The sequence below is a fragment of the Procambarus clarkii genome, chromosome 76 (genome assembly GCF_040958095.1).
Source record: "Procambarus clarkii isolate CNS0578487 chromosome 76, FALCON_Pclarkii_2.0, whole genome shotgun sequence".
NCBI classification, from domain to species: Eukaryota; Metazoa; Arthropoda; class Malacostraca; order Decapoda; family Cambaridae; genus Procambarus; species Procambarus clarkii.
The window spans coordinates 12,638,955-12,658,857 of NC_091225.1; the positions used below are offsets into that span (position 1 = coordinate 12,638,955).

The 19,903-nt window shown below is 45.8% G+C and overlaps 1 protein-coding gene across 1 annotated transcript in view; it reads right to left on the reverse strand.

The window, feature by feature from the left end:
* Positions 1-19,903, reverse strand: part of LOC123771427 (WD repeat-containing protein 47) — a 369,075-nt gene that overhangs the window by 289,335 nt on the left and 59,837 nt on the right. The window contains exon 4 of the mRNA XM_045763929.2: positions 17,919-18,062. Coding sequence (XP_045619885.1) covers positions 17,919-18,062 — 144 coding nt within the window. The remainder of the gene's footprint in view (positions 1-17,918; positions 18,063-19,903) is intronic.

The following is a 19,903-nucleotide window of genomic DNA, read 5'->3' on the forward strand; positions in this document are numbered from 1 at the left end:
CGCTGGTAAGACCCAGAAGCCTTGGCAGGAGGCACAGGCTCAAACCTCCGTCCCCAACCCGAACAGGGCAGCCCCGGAAAACCGCCCGAGTCTCTGCCGCAACTAAACCCCGCTCCGACCCCGAAACCCGCAGACGGTCCGGAGCCGGGAACATGGGGGGAAAGGGGCAAGCAGCACCTAACCAAACGGGGCGGCCACGGGGCATTCGAGTGGGAAACCAACCTAGCATGTTGCAGCAACCTAACCTAGCTTGCAACACGGATGCCGCCTGTACTCTGAACAGTAATAACATCAGGAGAGTACTGGAGAACAAGCAGAGAATCACTCGCAAGACTCCGGGTCAAGGTGTCAGTGACCCAACAGGCAGCATGACGGAGGTAAAAATGGCGACTGTCACCCGGAGACAAGGGAACAGCAACCAACGATCCCGTACAAGACGGGTTGGAACCCAGAAGACACATCCAATGGTCCCCCGAGCCCAGACAGGGGTTTCCAGGGCCCGTAGGGTAACAACTACGGGAAGCCCGGGCAAGGTGTTGCTAACTGGTTAAGAAACCCAAACATAACAAGAGGGTAGATTATAGCACTGAAAACCCCTGAGACGTGTACAATCACGGGGGCCTAGCAGAGGGCCGCCAAACACTACCAGTGGAACTATAACCACCTTAGGCAGACCCCCACCAGGCATGAAAAATTAAAAACAAAAGAAAAACCCCGCAAAAGTACACCGTCTCCAGAGGCAACAGAAACCGGCCGCCGCTTAGGTGGCAGGCTGCGCAACACCTTGACGCCCTAACCAGCACAATACCAATCCCTACCCAGGGCCAAACAAGGGCCCCAAGCCCCAGCTGGCCCCAAGGGCGAGGCAAATGCCGAGCAGCAAGAACCTCTACGGGAATGGTTCCCGAATGCCCCAGGGAAGATAACCCTGTTACGCAAGGGCAGTACTCACAAGGCGCTTAGGGAAGTCAGCCACTAAGCACATGCAGCTCCGGCACTGATGAAGTACTCCTGGCCACCGCACAACACAACACACGGCAGTGAACACCACACAAGGCAAACACCGCCTAGGAAACTGAGGCCAGAGAAGCGTCAATCCCGGTTGACATTAGCGAACGAACTGGAGCTTGGCAGCCGGCACGGTAGGTCCGGGGCTCCCACCTCCCCCTCCCGGGGTGGGGAGGGCTGCGCAGACGATCGGCGCGGCAGTAAAGTGTGATGTTTGCTTGTTTGCTAGTTTCCTTGTGATTGTAGGGAGTTTTCTACCTCTCTGTTCGGTTTTTGTTGTAGTTTCTTACCATGTGGGGTTTGTTTTGTTACGCCTACCTTTCTGGGTGCCTAACCCCGGTCGATGGCAGATAAGGAAAACCCCCAACCATATGGGGTTTTCCAGGGCCATTGCTCCCTGAAACCTCTCTGAAGGGGCCAGGTTCTGGCGCTGGTCCCTGGTAGGTCTGAACTCCTTAGCTAATGTCCCGGTCTAACATAACATACATTAGCCCGATAAGCTCCAGGGAGCCGTAGGGGCTCCCCACAGAAAAAATAATTTTTTCTTCCTAACCTGTTAATTTATGTTCACTGATCACGGAAAAAATAATAAAAAAAATCGTAAGTGGCATATATTGCCCGCTATAGGGCGGGGAAGTCTGGCAAAAAATAGACGCTGACTCAGCGTGCATTTCAGGCAGTCTGTTGATCACCAGCTGTCAGGCCAGAGTTGCCACAAAGAGATAATTACCTAATTATTTCAATGTCCTTACCTTGAGGTTACCTTGAGGTGCTTCCGGGGCTTGGTGTCCCCGCGGCCCGGTCGTCGACCAGGCCTCCTGGTTGCTGGACTGATCAACCAGGCTGTTAGATGCGGCTGCTCGCAGCCTGACGTATGAGTCACAGCCTGGTTGATCAGGTATCCTTTGGAGGTGCTTATCCAGTTCTCTCTTGAACACTGTGAGGGGTCGGCCAGTTATGCCCCTTATGTGTAGTGGAAGCGTGTTGAACAGTCTCGGGCCTCTGATGTTGAGAGTTCTCTCTAAGAGTACCTGTTGCACCTCTGCTTTTCAACGGGGGTATTCTGCACATCCTGCCATGTCTTCTGGTCTCATGTGATGTTATTTCTGTGTGCAGGTTTGGGACCAGCCCCTCAAGTATTTTCCATGTGTAAATTATTATGTATCTCTCCCGCCTGCGCTCAAGGGAGTACAGATTTAGGCTCTTTAGTCGGTCCCAGTAATTTAGATGTTTTACTGAGTGGATTCTAGCAGTAAAGGATCTCTGCATGCTCTCCAGGTCAACAATTTCTCCAGCTTTGAAAGGGGCTGTCATTGTGCAGCAGTACTCCACTCTAGAGAGCACAAGCATTTTGAAAAGTATCATCATCGGTATACCATCTCAAGTGTGAAAAGTTCTTGTTATCCAACCTGTCATTTTTCTTGCAGTTGTGACGGCTACTTTATTGTGTTCTTTAAAGGTAAGGTCTTCCGACATGAGTACACCCAGATCCTTTACATTGCCTTTTCGTTCTATGTTATGATTTGCCTGAGTTTTGTACGTGGTTTCTGTTTTTATATTTTCAATTTTTCCGTAGCGCATGAGCTGGAACTTATCCTCGTTAAACACCATATTATTTTCTGTAGCCCATAGAAAGACCTGATCTACATCTGATTGGAGGTTTGCCGTGTCCTCTATATTGCCAACTCTCATGAAAATCCTAGTGTCATCTGCAAAGGATGATACAGTACTATAGATTGTGTCCTGGTCTATGTCCGATATGAGGATGAGAAAAAGTACTGGAGCAAGCACAGTACCCTGGGGGACTGAGCTCTTCACGGTTGATGGGCTGGATTTTATTTTGTTGACTATTACACATTGGGTTCTGTTAGTCAGGAAATTGTAGATCCATCTGCCTATTTTCCCGGTAATTCCTTTTGAACGCATTTTATGTGCAATAACACCATGGTCACATTTATCAAAAGCTTTTGCGAAATCTGTGTAAATTACATCAGCTTTTTGTTTGTCTTCCATAGCATCTAATGCCATATCATAGTGGTCCAGCAACTGCGACAGGCAAGAGCGCCCTGTTCTGAAACCATGTTGTCCGGGGTTATGGAGATGCTGTGATTCCATGTATTTTGTGATCTTACTTCTTAGCACTCTCTCAAAGATTGTTATGATGTGCGATGTTAGTGCTATCGGTCTGTAATTTTTTGCCTCTGCCTTATTTTCTCCTTTATGGAGTGGTGCTATCTCTGCTGTTTTTAGTATGTCAGGGATAACGCCAGTATCTAGGCTTTGTCTCCACAGAATGTGAAGGGCCTGCGATAGTTTTTTTACAGTTCTTGAAGAATATGGAGTTCCAAGAATCCGGGCCTGGTGCAGAGTGCATAGGCATACTGTTTATGGCTTCTTCAAAATCTAGTGGGGATAGGGCGACATCTGATATATGATTTGATGTTGGTATCATATCCATGAAAAATTCATTTGGGTTATCAATCTTTAGTGCATTTAATGGCTCGCTGTAAACAGAGTCATACTGCTTCCTCAGTAACTCGCTCATTTCTTTGTTGTCATTGGTGAAAGTTCCATCTCCCTTTCGCAGGGGCCCGATACTAGACGTGGTTTTTGATCTTGATTTTGCATAGGAGAAAAAATATTTTGAATTTCTCTCTATTTCACTGATGGCCTTTTGCTCTCTTTGCCTCTTCTGGGTTTTGTATGATTCTTGTAGCTTGAGTTCAATTGTTTCTATTTCTCTACCTAACCTTCTTCGCCGTTCTTGAGATAGGGTGCGACTCAAGTTGTTCCGCGATTCGTTTTCTTCCCCTATATAGGGAACCGATTGATTTTTCATAGTTTTTTTGCTGTAATATTATTCAATAGTGTGTAGTTTGATATATTTATACAATAAAATGAGTGAATCATTGCTGTACTCAAAAATATGGTGTGCATATTGTTGATTCAATTATGTTCATCAATCAGTGAACAAATATTTTGTCGGTTATTACACTATAAGCACAGGTTATATATAAGTATCTGCATGTTTTGTTCACTATAACGAACCACTAAGTAGCTATTATGTGTCAAAAAGTAACGAGGAGTGACCGCCGTGTACCAGCCAGCCACTCACGCCCTCCCTCCAGTCATCTGACTCACCCACATTCTCCTCCCACAATACTGTTTTTGCTATAATTCACTATATACAGACGTTATATATAAGTACAGAGCACCACTTGGTTTCCGAACTTTAGTTATCCAAAACTTCCAGTTTCCCGATTGGGGTTGGGGAGTCATGCTACCCGAACAAAGTTCGGGTAGGAAGGGGTCCGCCAAGCGTCACGCCGGCTTGTTGTGGTGGGTGGGCGATGGTCCAGTTTGCCCGCTGTGACTTCACAGATTCACGGCCTATTATTCCTATTATTTTGAATTGCCATAAGGCTGGAATGTTCATTCTGTGCTTTTGTTTTACATATCTGCACAATCAAGAAACATCTGTGCACCATGTCGGCTCCAAATGCACGCATTGCGTCAGTGATGGCTGACCAGTGGGTGGATGGATGAGGGAGCTTAGGTGGGAGGCAGTATGAGAGAGGGGGGAAGAATTAGTCAAAAAGGGAGGGAGGGAGAGAGAGATGCTAGGAGGGAGTGGGAGGGAGAGAGAGATGCTAGGAGGGAGGGAGAGATGCTAAGAGGGAGGGGGAGGTAGGGAGAGATGCTAGGAGGTAGGCAGGAAGGGACGGAAGTAGTGAGAATTAGGGAGGGAAAGGCAGGCAGGCAGGCACAGGCACAGGCAGGCAGGCAGGCAGGCAGGCTAGCTTGCAGGCAGGCTGGCAGGCAGGGAGTGAGTGGTAGTCACGCGGTTGAACCGCGTGACCTTGAGAGATGGGATGTAGGGGGGCGGGTGGTTTGTTGGTGGTGGGGGTGAGACCGGCTCATTCCCGAAGATAAGCCTAACACACACTACCCGTTAGCATGATGGCAGGCAGGCAGGCTTGCAGGCTGGGAAGGAGGCAGGCAGGCAGGCTTGCAGGCTGGGAAGGAGGCAGGCAGGCAGGCAGGCTTGCAGGCTGGGAAGGAGGCAGGCAGGCTTGCAGGCTGGGAAGGAGGCAGGCAGGCTTGCAGGCTGGGAAGGAGGCAGGCAGGCAGGCAGGCTTGCAGGCTGGGAAGGAGGCAGGCAGGCAGGCAGGCTTGCAGGCTGGGAAGGAGGCAGGCAGGCAGGCAGGCTTGCAGGCTGGGAAGGAGGCAGGCAGGCAGGCAGGCTTGCAGGCTGGGAAGGAGGCAGGCAGGCAGGCTTGCAGGCTGGGAAGGAGGCAGGTAGGCAGGCTTGCAGGCTGGGAAGGAGGCAGGCAGGCTTGCAGGCTGGGAAGGAGGCAGGCAGGCAGGCTTGCAGGCTGGGAAGGAGGCAGGCAGGCAGGCTTGCAGGCTGGGAAGGAGGCAGGCAGGCAGGCTTGCAGGCTGGGAAGGAGGCAGGTAGGCAGGCTTGCAGGCTGGGAAGGAGGCAGGCAGGCAGGCTTGCAGGCTGGGAAGGAGGCAGGCAGGCAGGCTTGCAGGCTGGGAAGGAGGCAGGCAGGCAGGCAGGCTTGCAGGCTGGGAAGGAGGCAGGCAGGCAGGCAGCGATATATGGGTGTTGAAGTGAACCATGAACCACGTGACCTTTGAGAGTGTGTGTGTGTATGGGTTTGGGGTGGGGGGAGAGGGGGAGGTGTATCGGTGGTGGGGGAGGGACCGGCTGACTCCGTAAGCCTAACCACACTCCACAGACCTGTGACCCAGATTTGTTTCTTAAATGTACAGTACATCATCGTATATTTTAGGCAGGATGTGCCTGCAGGCTGGCAGGATGTGCCTGCAGGCTGGCTGGCAGGCAAGCTGGCAGGCAGGCTGGCAGGATGTGCCTGCAGGCTGGCAGGATGTGCCTGCAGGCAGGCTGGCAGGATGTTCCTGCAGGCTGGCAAGCAGGATGTTCCTGCAGGCTGGCAGGCAGGATGTTCCTGCAGGCTGGCAGGATGTGCCTGCAGGCTGGCAGGATGTGCCTGCAGGCTGGCTGGCAGGCAAGCTGGCAGGCAGGCTGGCAGGATGTTCCTGCAGGCTGGCAGGAAACATCTAGAGGATGTTTACCAGTCGTCTTAATAATCAGTTAGGAACAATTAAGGACTTTTATAAAGCGGACCAGGACTTCACTTATTGGTGAGTACAAACAAAACACGGTCGCATTTACGCTATGAACCTGTCGATTTTTTCCCCTAGAGTTTTTTCGTGAATTTTTCAGAAAAATTTCTTTTTACATTTCTAGTTTATTTTTTCCCCTCTATTTCTCGTATACAAACTTACATGTTAACCGACGGGTCTCGTCCCCAAGGGGTTCGGAAACCAAGTGGTGCTCTGTATCTACATTCGTGTTCACCATAACGAACCACTAAGTTGGCAGTGCCAGTGGCAGCCCGCCACAGGATGCCACTCCCTCCCTCGCTCACCTCACCTGACTTGCCACCATTCTCCACCCACCATACTGTTTTTGCTTTTACTGTCTCCACTCGATCATCCGGACTATATGGGAACGACCCCAGCCGGATTATCACATTTTTCGGATAATGGTACTTTTTCACCTACGAGTCCAAAAGTGACCATTTCCAACTATTTTTATAACACAAACAACATAATTTGAATTGCCTTGCCACATACAATTATTAAATATTCAACTAGAAACCTCAACTTACCTTGTTGGTGTTCGTCTTCTTGATTGATGCCACACATCTTGAAGTTAAAAATTCTTAACAATTTACGTAACCTATACTAACACAACACTAAAATTAACACTTAAAATTACTGTACAGTTCATTAAGCTAAGTTAGTTTTGACTGCCAGCTGCTGAAGCCTCACTGGTTGAGGGCATTTGGGTTGCCTGTGAGGCCTCGGTTGTTGAAGGCGCTTGCTTGCACCTCACTTGTTGAAGCGCTTGCATGTCCTCACTTGTTGAAGGCGCTTGGCTTGCCTGTGACACCTCACTTGTTAAAGGCGCTTGCTTGCGCCTCACTTGTTGAAGGCACTTGGCTTGCCTGTGGCGCGTCACTTTTTGAAAGCGCTTGGCTTGCCTGTAATGCCTCACTTGTTGAAGGAGCTTGGCTTGCCTGTGGCGCCTCACTTGTTGAAGGCGCTTGGCTGCCTGTGACGCCTCACTGGTTGAACAACACGTAACTTGTCTTTAATTGCTAGGACAATCTTCTTCCTCTTAACACTTCCAGAACGATTGATGCTGCTGCCAGACATATTCTTGGCCAAAAATGTTCAAAAATACTATGAAAATTAAGAAAGTTATTTAAAAAAATATTTCACTAATGGCGCAACACTGTGAGGCTGCACTGGTTGAGGTGTATAACAGTGACTTGTCTTTAATTGTTAGGACAACTTTCTTCCTCTTAACACCTCCAGAACGATTGATGCTGCTACCAGACATAGTCTTGGCCAAAAATGTTCAAAGTTACTATGAAAATAAAAAAGTTATTTAAAAAAATATTTCACTAATGGCGCAGCACTGTGTATAACACGAGGGACGGACGCACATGGGTTGATCAGTGTTAGACGGGTCCACTTGGGGTGGGGCAGCTATAGCGCGTTACGTAGGCCGCCAGGAGGAAAAAAATTCACAATATTTTTGAAGGAAACTTCAGCCTGTGCACAATGCTTTTAGGAAACTTATTTATTTGTTATTACATAATTACTAGTACTTATTTCATTTGTTTTTGGCTATGATTAATTGTTCTAAAATTAATGGTAATTCCTGTACCCAGGTGGTCCCTCCTGACGCACCCCTCCCACCACCACCCACCCACCCAACCCCCCTCCTCCACCATGCGTCTAGAGCCACAGACGGGATTAATACGGTACGGCCGTATTTTCATCCGGCCAAACCAGCTTTTATCCGGTTCCTGTGGCCATTTTGGCCGGATATTGTGATAACTTTATCCGATCACGATTTTGCCCGTATAAATGCGTTTTCCGGATGTTTGAATCCCGGATAATTGCGGGGTTACAGTATATACAGACGTTATATACAGTGGAACCTCGATTAACGAGTGGCTCTATTAACGAGTTTTTCCAGTAACGAGCAAGCCACTCGCAGCAAATTTGTCTCTATTGACGAGCTCGCCTCTATTAACCCTTAAAGTGCGCATCACGTCATATGACGTGTTGGACGTTGTTCCAGTCAACTGCGCATCACGTCATATGATGTGTTGGAGTACTACGCAAGATTTAAACGGCCCGCGGATACACGGGGTTCACCACACCTTCATCAGGGCTCTTGTAAACAGACGCCATTTTTTAAAAAAAATCGTGGGCCAAACTCTCGGGTGTTATTGGCCTCAGTATTGAGTGAGCAACCAAGCCTGACGCACGCAGCATGAGCTAACAGCACTGCTGTTCAGCTTGTGACCACAGCATCGCCTAAAAATGCCAAAATATACTTGTTCATGCTGTTATGTAGCGATGATATTATTACAGAAGACCCCTGACTGTGATAAAACTGACCAGGGTTCTGATAATACCAGGATTGTGGTGATATTTAGTGCTGTGCACCATGGAGGGAGGAGTAATGCTGTGGGAGGGAGGCTGGTGGCAATGTCTTCTGACTGTGTGCGGCCACCTTTTATTGACTGCACTCAGCATACCAGCTTAGTGGTTCGCTATGGTGAACACAGATGCTGATACTTATATATAACGTGTGTATAGAGGGTATAAACAGCAAGAGAAGGTTTGGAGCCGCCATTTTGGTGAGGGCGGTGGCATCGTCTGCACGTTGCCACCGTGCAGACGACGGTGTTGTTTACTGGTTACCACGATGGACTTTGGGCACCATACCAGTTTATTTGTACAAGTATGGTGAATAAAACGGGTAGATATTTATATATAATGTGTGTATATAGCGTAATAACACCACACAGTATTGTTGGAGGAGAAATATTAGTGCGTCTGACCTTGAGGGCGGCAGCCATCAGCTGACTGTGTGAGGTCCTACTCTTTGTGCCTTTGCTCACCATACAAGCTTAGATGTACAGTTATGGTGAACAAAACATGTAGATACTTATATATAACGTCTGTATATAGTGAATTATAGAAAAAAAAACAGTATTGTGGGAGGAGAATGTGGGTGAGTCAGATGACTGAAGGGAGGGCGGGAGTGGCTGGCTGGTACATGGCGGTCACTCCTCATTACTTTTTGACTCATAATAGCTACTTAGTGGTTCGTTATAGTGAACAAAACATGCAGATACTTATATATAACCTGTGCTTATAGTGTAATAACCGACAAAGTATTTGTTCACTGATTGATGAACATAATTGAATCAACAATATGCACACCATATTTTTGAGTACAGCAATGATTCACTCATTTTATTATATAAATATATCAAACTACACACTATTGAATAATATTACAGTAAAAAAAACTATGAAAAATCAATCAGAGATATTGAAATAATTAGGCAATTATCTCTTTGTGGCCACTCCGGCCTGACAGCTGGCGAGCAACAGACCGCCTGGGACGCATGCTGAGTCAGCGCCTATAATTTGCCAGACTTCCCCGCCCTATAGCGGGCAATATATGTCACTTACGATTTTTTTATTATTTTACCCTGTAATCAGTGAACACAAATTAACAGGTTAGGAAGAAAATTTTTTTTTTTTTTTTTTTCATAATGACATGCGCCTGTGGGGATGACAGGATATTAACCCTCAAACCGCGCATATCATATATAAATGATATCAGTGACAAAACCGAAACCGCGCACATCATTTATATATGATTTCGTGTCTAGCCCTATAATTTAAACGCCCCGCCTGGGATAGGGGCAGCTATAGTACAGCCACGACCGATAGTTGCCAGCTGCCACCTAGAAAAAAAATCCAGGCCAACATTCTTGGGTGTTACAGCGTCAGTATTGAGCAAGCCACCAAGGCTGGTGCACGCAGCACGAGCTCACAGCACCGCTGTTCAGCTTGTGACCACAGCATCGCCTACAAATACCATAATATAAATGATACTGCTATTATTTAGCAGTGATAGTCAGGGGGCTTCAGTAATACTATGATAAAACTGACCAGGATTCTGATAATAGCAGGATTGTGGTGATATTTAGCGCTGTGCTCCATGGAGGGAGGAGTAAGGCTGTGGGAGGGAGGGTTGTGGCATCGTTTTCTGACTGTGTGTGGCCACCATATATTGACTGCACTCACCATACCAGCTTAGTGGTTCGATATGGTGAACACACATGTAGATACTTATATATAACGTGTGTATAGTGTGAGATAACAGCGAGAGGAGAAGGTTGGGAGCCGCCATTTTGGTGAGGGAGGAGCGTCGTCTGCACGACTTGGCATGTTGTTTACTGATGGCCACTATGGTCTTTGGGCACCATACCAGCTTATTTGTTCAGGTATGGTGAATAAACAGGTAGATACTTATATATAATGTGTGTATATAGCGTAATAACACCGCAAACAATATTGTTGGAGGACAAATATTAGTGCGTCTGGCCTTGAGGGCGGCCGCCGATCAGCTGACTGTGCGAGTAGCTACGTCTTATGGCCTTTACTCACCATACAAGTTTAGATGTACAGTTATGGTGAACAAAACATGTAAATACGTATATATAACGTCTGTGTATAGTGAATAAATACAGAAGGAGTATTGTGGGAGGTGAATGAGGGTGAGTGAGGTGGTGTTGAGGGAGGGAGTGGCAGTGAGTGGCTCGCTGGTGTTTGGCGGTCACTCCTCGTTGCTTTTTGACTCAAGACCAACTTAGTAGTTCGTTATGGTGTACAAAACATGCAAATACTTATATATAACCTGTGTATATAGTGTAACAACAAAACTATTTGTTTATTGTTTTATGTACATAATAATTGAATCACTAATATGCACACCATAATTTTGAGTACAGCGATGGTTCACACATTTTATAATATAAATATACCACAATTCACTGTATGGAATAATATTACTGCAAAAAACTAAGAAAAAATCAATCAGAGACATTGAAATAATTAGGTAATAATATATTTGTAGCAACTGACGTCTGACAGCTCGGGCAGAGTAGACCTCGTCTGGCGAAAGCTCTGCCAACGCCCCTTTTTTGCCACACTTCCCTACCCTATTGCGGCTAAAATATGCCACCTACGATTTTTTTGTTATTTTTTCCGTGATCAGTGAACAAAATTGAACACTTCTATAAGACGAAAGAATTTTTTTTATTTTATTTTTTTTTTTGTTGCACCTGTGGGTGTGAATTCCATTTGGGCCCCTAGCGGTTTGAGGGTTAAACCCCGAGCATGTTAAGGGTTAACGAGTGAAACCACATGGTGCTTCCTAGCGTCTCGCGGGTTCTCGCAAATTCTCGGACGCCTCCGACGCCAGTGTTGTTGTTGTATCTCACACGACAAGCATCCCTCTGGATTTATTTGCGCTTTTCTCTGTTTTTTTTTGTGGTTTTGTGACTGCAATTTGTAACGCACGATGTCGCCAAAGAAGCTAGTTGCTAAAGACAGTGTTGGCAAGGGGAAGAAAGTGACAATTACTGTGGAAGTGAAGAAGGAAATAATAGCAAAGCACGAGCGTGGTGTGCGTGTGGTTGATCTCGTCAGGGAATATGGCAGGACCTCATCAACGATTTGTACCATTCTGAAGAGGAAGGAACAATTTAAGACGCTTGAGGTGGCTAAAGGCGTTACCAAGGTTAACAAGAAAAGTCCACAAATCCTAGAAGAGGTTGAAAAGCTACTGCTAGTCTGGATGAATGAAAGGCAATTGCATGGCGATAGTGTCTCTGAAGCTCTTGTCTGTGCAAAGGCCAAGAAGTTGTATGTGGACCTTGTCAGGAAGACACCAGGTGCGTCGTCTGAAGAGGAGGAGATATTTAAGGCAAGCCGTGGATGGTTTGAGAAATTTAGGAAGAGAAGCGGTATAAACAGTGTTGTGCGACATGGGGAGGCTGCCAGCTCTGATAAAGCTGCTGCTGAGAAATTTGTACCAGTTCCAGGAATTTGTTGCTGAAAAGGAGTTCTTGCCCCAACAAGTTTTTAATTGTGACGAGACTGGCCTGTTATGGAAGAAAATGACGAAGAGGACCTACTTCACACAGGAGGAACAATCTTTGCCTGGCCACAAACCGATGAAGGATCGGCTTACTCTCGTCCTCTGCGCCAATGCAAGTGGTGATTGCAAGGTCAAGCCGCTGCTAGTCTACCACTCAGAAAATCCACGAGTGTTCAAGGCATGTAAAGTGTATAAGGCGCGACTGAATGTGATGTGGAGGTCCAATAAGAAATCCTGGGTCACGCAGATATTCTTCACTGAATGGATCAATGATGTTTTTGGCCCCTCAGTGAGGAAATATCTTGTAGAGAAACAGTTGCCACTCAAGGCCTTGCTTGTGCTTGATAATGCTCCTGCACATCCTCCACAGATGCGAGATGAATTGTATCCCGAAAATCAGTTCATCACCATCAAGTTCCTTCCGCCCAATATCACTCCACTCCTCCAACCTATGGACCAGAAAGTCATTGCAAACTTTAAGAAACTCTACATGAAGGCCTTGTTGGAGAGGTGTGTTGATGTGACCGACAATACAGGGCTGACCCTCAAAGAATTCTGGAAGAACCACTTCAATATCCTGGGTGCCTTACGTTTGATCGATAAGGCCTGGGAAGGAGTGACAAGGAGGACCCTTAACTCTGCATGGCGTAACCTGTGGCCTGAGGGTGTCCCTGAGCGAGACTTTGAAGGTTTCGGTCCTGCACCTGCATCTGTACCTGCACCTGTGGAAGACCCGAAGTGCATCTAGTGGATGATATTGTTGCTCTGGGGCAAACTTTGGGTCTGGAGTTGGATGCTGCTGATGTGCAGGAGTTAGTGGAGGAGCACAGTGAGGAACTGACCACTGAGGAACTCCTGGAACTTCAGAAGGACATTAATCAAGAGGAGGCACAAGAGTTCTCATCAGGGGAGGAGGAGGTACGGGAGGATGCTGCTGCCTCTTCAAGTGAGATCAGGGAAGTGTTAGGAATGTTTGAAAAGGTGACCGCATTCTTAGAAAAACATCACCCTGATCAAGCAGTGACAACCCGATGTGTGAACATGTTTAATGACAATTTGCTGTCTCGTTTTAGGGACATCCTAAAACAAAGACAAAAGCAATTGTCAATAGAAAAGTTCTTTCCAAAAGTAGAGAAAAGAAGAGCCAGTGATAGTGAACCACAACCTGGTCCAAGTGGGGTGAAAATCCCAAGAAGAGAGAGCCCACCTGACTCAGAGGTGGATTCTCCCTCCACACCATAACCCCTCTCCTCCTTCCCACCTCCCCATCGTCTCCCTCAAGCCAGCAACGACTCTTCATAAGGTAAAGTAAACGTTAAAACAGTACAACAAAACATTTATAATTACATGTGCAGTATTATATTTACATTAAAAAAAGTCATACAAGTATGGATGTTTTTGGGAGTGGAACGGATTAAATTTATTTCCTTTATTTTAAATGGGGAAATTTGTTTCCAAAGACGAGTTTTCCAGGTAACGAGCTCGGTGCCAGAACGGATTAAACTCGTTAATAGAGGTTCCACTGTACAGTATAAGTATTTACATGTTTTGTTCACCATAACTGTACATCTCCGTGGTGTAGTGGTAAGACACTCGCCTGGCGTTCCGCGAGCGCTATGTCATGGGTTCGTATCCTGGCCGGGGAGGATTTACTGGGCGCAATTCCTTAACTGTAGCCTCTGTTTAACGCAACAGTAAAATGTGTACTTGGATGAAAAAACGATTCTTCGCGGCCGGGGATCGTATTCCAGGGACCATAGGATTAAGGACTTGCCCGAAACGCTACGCGTACTAGTGGCTGTACAAGAATGTAACAACTCTTGTATATATCTCAAAAAAAAAAAAAAAAAAAAATCTAAGTTGTATGGTGAGTAAAGGCACAAAGACGTAGGACCTCACACAGTCAGCTGATGGCTGCCGCCCTCAAGGCCAGACGCACTAATATTTCTCCTCCAACAATACTGTGTGGTGTTATTACGCTATATACACACATTATATATAAATATCTACCTGTTTTATTCACCATACTTGTACAAGTAAACTGGTATGGTGCCCAAGACCATCGTGGTAACCAGTAAACAACACCGTCGTCTGCACCGTTGCCCTCACCAAAATGGCGGCTCCCAACCTTCTCTTGCTGTTTATACCCTCTATACACACGTTATATATAAGTATCTACATTTGTGTTCCCCATAGCAAACCACTAAGCTGGTATGGTGAGTGCAGTCAATAAAAGGTGGCCACACACAGTCAGAAGACATCGCCACCACCCTCCCTCCCACAGCATTACTTCTCCCTCCATGGCGCACAGTGCTAAATATCACCACAATCCTGCTATTATCAGAACCCTGGTCAGTTTTATCAGTCAGGGGTCTTCTGTAATAATATCATCGCTACATAATAGCATGAACAAGTATATTTTGGCATTTTTAGGCGATGCTGTGGTCACAAGCTGAACAGCAGTGCTGTTAGCTCATGCTGCGTGCGTCAGGCTTGGTTGCTCACTCAATACTGAGGCCAATAACGCCCGGGAGTTTGGCCTACGATTTTTAAAAAAAATGGCGTCTGTTTACAAAAGCCCTGATGAAGGTGTGGTGAACCCCGTGTATCCGCGGGACGTTTAAATCTTGTGTAGTACTCCAACACATCATATGACGTGATGCGCAGTTGACTGGAACAACTTCCAACACGTCATATGACGTGATGCGCACTTTAAGAGTTAAAGAAGATGGATTAGAGAAGAAAAAAGCCTAAAGCAGGGGGGTTTAGGTAGTCAATGGTTCCGACAGTCTGATATTTTGTTCCTGTGACCGGGCCGCAGCACCCTTGTGTGGCTTTCAGTCATGTCTACAGTCTACAGACTCCTCCTCCTCATCCTGTTTCTATGGTGCTTACTCCTTCCTGGTAAGTGCCCATTGGCTTCCTTCTAGATAGCTTCAGGAAGCAGCAAGGGGCTCTGCCCCCAGAAAACCAGCACTGAATGTAATAAAATGCCAATTTCTGGGAAAGCCTTGGAGGCTCACTGAAGCTATCATACACTGATCAGTGCCATACTATCAAGTGCCATCAATCATGGAGTTTTATTGGCCCAATAAGGACCATGGGCCAGAACCTGGCCTCCTCAGGCCAAGAGATGACAACAAAGAAATGACAACAAAGAAATGAGCGAAATACTGAGGAATCAGTATGACTGTTTTCAGCGAGCCACTGAACACACTGAAGATTGATAACCCAAATTAATTTTTCATGGACATGATACCAACATCAAATCATATATCAGATGTCACCCTATCCCCACTGGATTTTGAAGAAGCCATGGACAGTATGCCTATGCACTCTGCACCAGGCCCTGACTCTTGGATTTCTATATTCATCACGAACTGTAAAAAATCGTTATCGCAGGCCCTTCACATTCTTTGAAGACAAAGCCTAGATACTGGCATTATCCCTGACATATTAAAAACAGCAGAGATAGCACCGCTCCATAAAGGAGGAAATAAGGCAGAGGCAAAAAATTACAGACTGATAGCACTAACATCGCATATCATAAAAAACTTTGAGAGAGTGCTAAGAAGTAAGATCACAAAATACATAGAATCACAGCATCTCCATAACCCCGGACAACATGGGTTCAGAACAGGACGCTCTTGCCTATTACAGTTGCTGGACCACTATGACATGGCACTAGATGCCATGGAAGACAAACAAAACGCTGATGTAATTTACACAGATTTTGCAAAAGCCTTTGACAAATGTGACCATGGTGTTATTGCACATAAAATGCGTTCAAAAGGATTTTACCGGAAAAATAGGTAGATGGATCCACAATTTCCTGACTAATAGAACCCATTGTGTAATAATCAACAAAATAAAATCTGGACCATCAACCGTAAAGAGCTCAGTCCCCCAGGGTACTGTGCTTGCTCCAGTACTTTTTCTCATCCTCATATCGGACATAGACAAGGACACAACCTATAGTACTGTATCATCCATTGCAAATGACACTAGGATTTTTATGAGTAGATAACATAGAGGACACGGCAAACCTCCAATCAGATGTAAATCAGGTCTTTCTATGGGCTACAGAATATAACATGGTGTTTAACGAAGATAAGTTTCAGCTCATGCACTACGGAAAAAATGAAAATATGAAAACGGAAACCACATACAAAACTCGGTCAAATCATAACATAGAACGGAAAGGCAATGTAGAGGATTTGGGTGTACTGATGTCGGAAGACCTTACCTTTAAAGAACACAATAAAGTAGCCATCACATCTGCAAGAAAAATGACAGATTGGATAACAAGAACCTTTCACACTAGAGATGGTATACCGATGATGATACTTTTTAAGACGCTAGTCCTCTCTAGAGTGGAATATTGCTGCACAATGATAGCCCCTTTCAAAGCTGGAGAAATTGTTGACCTGGAGAGCATGCAGAGATCTTTTACTGCTAGAATCCACTCAGTAAAACATCTAAACTATTGGGACTGACTAAAGTGCCTAAACCTGTATTCTCTTGAGCGCAGGCGGGAGAGATACATAATAATCTATACGTGGAAAATAATAGAGGGGCTGGTCCCAAACCTGCACACAGAAATAACATCACATGAGACCAGAAGACATGGCAGGATGTGCAGAATACCCCCATTGAAAAGCAGAGGTGCAACAGGTACTCTGAGAGAGAACTCTATCAACATCAGAGGCCCAAGACTGTTCAATACGCTTCCACTACACATAAGGGGCATAACTGGCCGACCCCTCACAGTGTTCAAGAGAACTTGACAAAAACCTCCAAAGGATACCTGATCAACCAGGCTGTGACTCATACGTCTGGCTGCGAGCAGCTGCGTCCAACAGTCTGGTTGATCAGTCCAGCAACCAGGAGGCCTGGTCGATGACCGGGCCGTGGGGACGCTAAGTCCCGGAAGCACCTCAAGGTAACCTCAAGGTAAGGTAGACATTTACTGTGATAAAACAAGTTGAGTAAGGTTGGACAGATAAGGGAACACTGTACTGTAAACCTCACTTGGTTCTCCTTCGTTTGTGTCATCATAGTTCAGTGACTCATGACTTTGACCCAAATAGCCGCCCATATGCCTACCCACACCGCCTGCCCAAATCCACCCACACCGCTTGCCCAAATCCACCCACACCGCCTGCCCAAATCCACCCACTGGGCATACAGGTGACTACCCCCATTATCACTGAAGTAACAAGGTGACCAGGTGGCTGTGACTGTAACGTACACTCACCTCCCGCCTTCTGGGGAGTGTGTGGAAGCCTAGCGAGTCTTGTGAGGAGTTCCTAAGGTCCCTGTGTTTTTCTGGTGCACATGGGGGTTAAGTGTTGACTTCAGTTTGAAGGTTAGAGTACGTGGAAGGGAAAGAAGTGATATACTTTGAGTCTTGAATCCATAACAAGGAAAGTGGGGGGTACACAGTAAGAGAGATTCTTTATATCTCCCTTAACCCCCCCCCCCACCCCCGTAACATTAGCTACAGGAAGCCACTAGAGACATTTCATTACATTCAACTCTGGATTTTTGTGAAGCTCCCAAGTAATATAAGGACACATTAACAAGGCCAAAGGTGCTAGGCTTGCTTGGAACACACAACAGATAACAGACAGGACACCAAACAAAACATGCGATCACCTTGACCTACAGAACCAAGAAAACAAAAATACAATCAGTACAGCACTGTTTCAAGAATTTCCATTGATATACTTTTAAGTATTGATTGCAATTAGTTAGGATCCATTTTCTAAATGATACATTAACAAACCCATGCCAATGCAGCCGTCCAATATTTATAAATAAAAGAACCAACCTGAGTCCAGCACTGGACACGCGCACTACTGGGATTCCAGTCTCGTAAGTCAGCATGTTCATGTAGTCGAGGAAGAGTCAAATACAGACAGAGCTGTGAGTAAGCTTCTTTATTCGGGGCATATTTCTCCAACTCATTCAAAACCTGTTGAAGTAAGAAAACTGTCAGCAACATTATTATTTAATTAAGAAAAAACACTTAACAAAATTATCCACATATTCAGTTCAAACTTTGTGATAAGAAAAAAACGGCGTTGAATGTAATGAAATGCCAGTTTCGGGGCGACCCCTGGAGGCTCCCTGAAGCTATCTATACTGATTAACCCCTTAACTGTGTTGCCTCCATATATGACACCCCCCCCAGTGCGCAGGAAATAAATTATCTGGAAAAAATTCTTTTGATTTTTTAAAGTGTCGAAAACCCTTCCCTCAGTATGGGTATGTAAAAAAAAAATCAAAATTGTGCTTACTTTGGCTGCTATGGGGTCTGTAAGTTGGCGCATGACGTCATCATTCCCCGTTCGTCCGTGACGTACGCTCCCGGGGCCAGTAGGGCGCCCGGGGCTGGGAGCGCGAGTTGCCGCGAATATATTTACTGTATGTTCATTTTTTGTGCACAGTTCCAAATACATTTTATTTGTTTTTAAGTGCTAATCCTATGTATAATGAACATGTACACTATATTATGGCAGTAAAACATCCGTATTGTCTGAGGACACTGTTACGTGCATGACACTTGTGAACACATACGCTGCACATATTTTCTATGTATCATGCTAATTTATGTATATATACAATCTATTTACACACTATACACTGTCACACACTATATACATTCACCATCAACACATTCAGAACACCGCGAGCGAGAGCAGCCACACCCAGCCAGTCTCCCTCACTCCAACATCTTACTCGCCAACATTGCTCCTCCCACCATACTGTTATTGTTCTTATTACACTATTTACACATGTTATATATACCTATCTACATGTTTTATTTACCAGAACTATGCAAGTAAGCCGGTATTGTGTCCAAACAGTACAGTTGCCACCATACACTGCATGAAAAATCACACAGCATACAGCAGATGACGCTACGATTACGACGTAACCTCCCTTGCCAAAATAGCTCCTCTCAACATTCTCCTGTTGCTGTTATTACACTATATACACACACTGTATATACCCATGTACATGTGTGTTGCCCATAGCGAACCCCTAAGCTAGCATGGTGAGCAAAACAAGAGTGGCTGCCACACACACACACACAGTGAGGCTACCTCAATTCTCTCCCTACCTCCCTCACCAAAATTCCTCCTTCCACAATACTACGCACAACGCTAATTATAACTACAATCCTGCTATTATCACAATCCTGGTCACTAATTCCTGTAAATGAATAATTGACCACACGTTTATTTTGAAAAGGAACCTAAGAAGTCATTTGAAGATTTCTAGATGGATGAAATAATGCTGTGGTGCTGTGGCTAGCGCAGTGAACATCGTGAACAGCATTGAATCACTGATATTTGAACATTGTACCCAGTCATTATCACGCTCAGGCTCTTCTATAATACTATCATGGCTAAATAATTCAAGTTATATATATATTTTGACATTATTAGGCGATGCTGTGGTCACACGCTGAACAGCAGTGCTGTGCGCTCATGCTGCGAGTGCCAGCCTTGGTTGCTCACACACTACTGAGGCTCCCACACCCGGGAATGTGGACCACGATTTTTTTTAAAGATGGCGTCTGTTTACAAGAGCCCTGAGAAAGCTGATGTGAACCCCATGTAGCCGCGGGAGTTTTGAATGGAACGTGAAAAATACAAATACCTGGAGGCGCGTTGCACAAACCAGACGTGAGCCTGCAGGCGTGTTGTGCAGTTTAAGGGTTAAGTACTACTTGAAATCATCAGTCACAGAGTTCTTATAGGCCTACCGGGGACCTTGAACTAGAACATGGCCCCCCTCAGAGAGAGG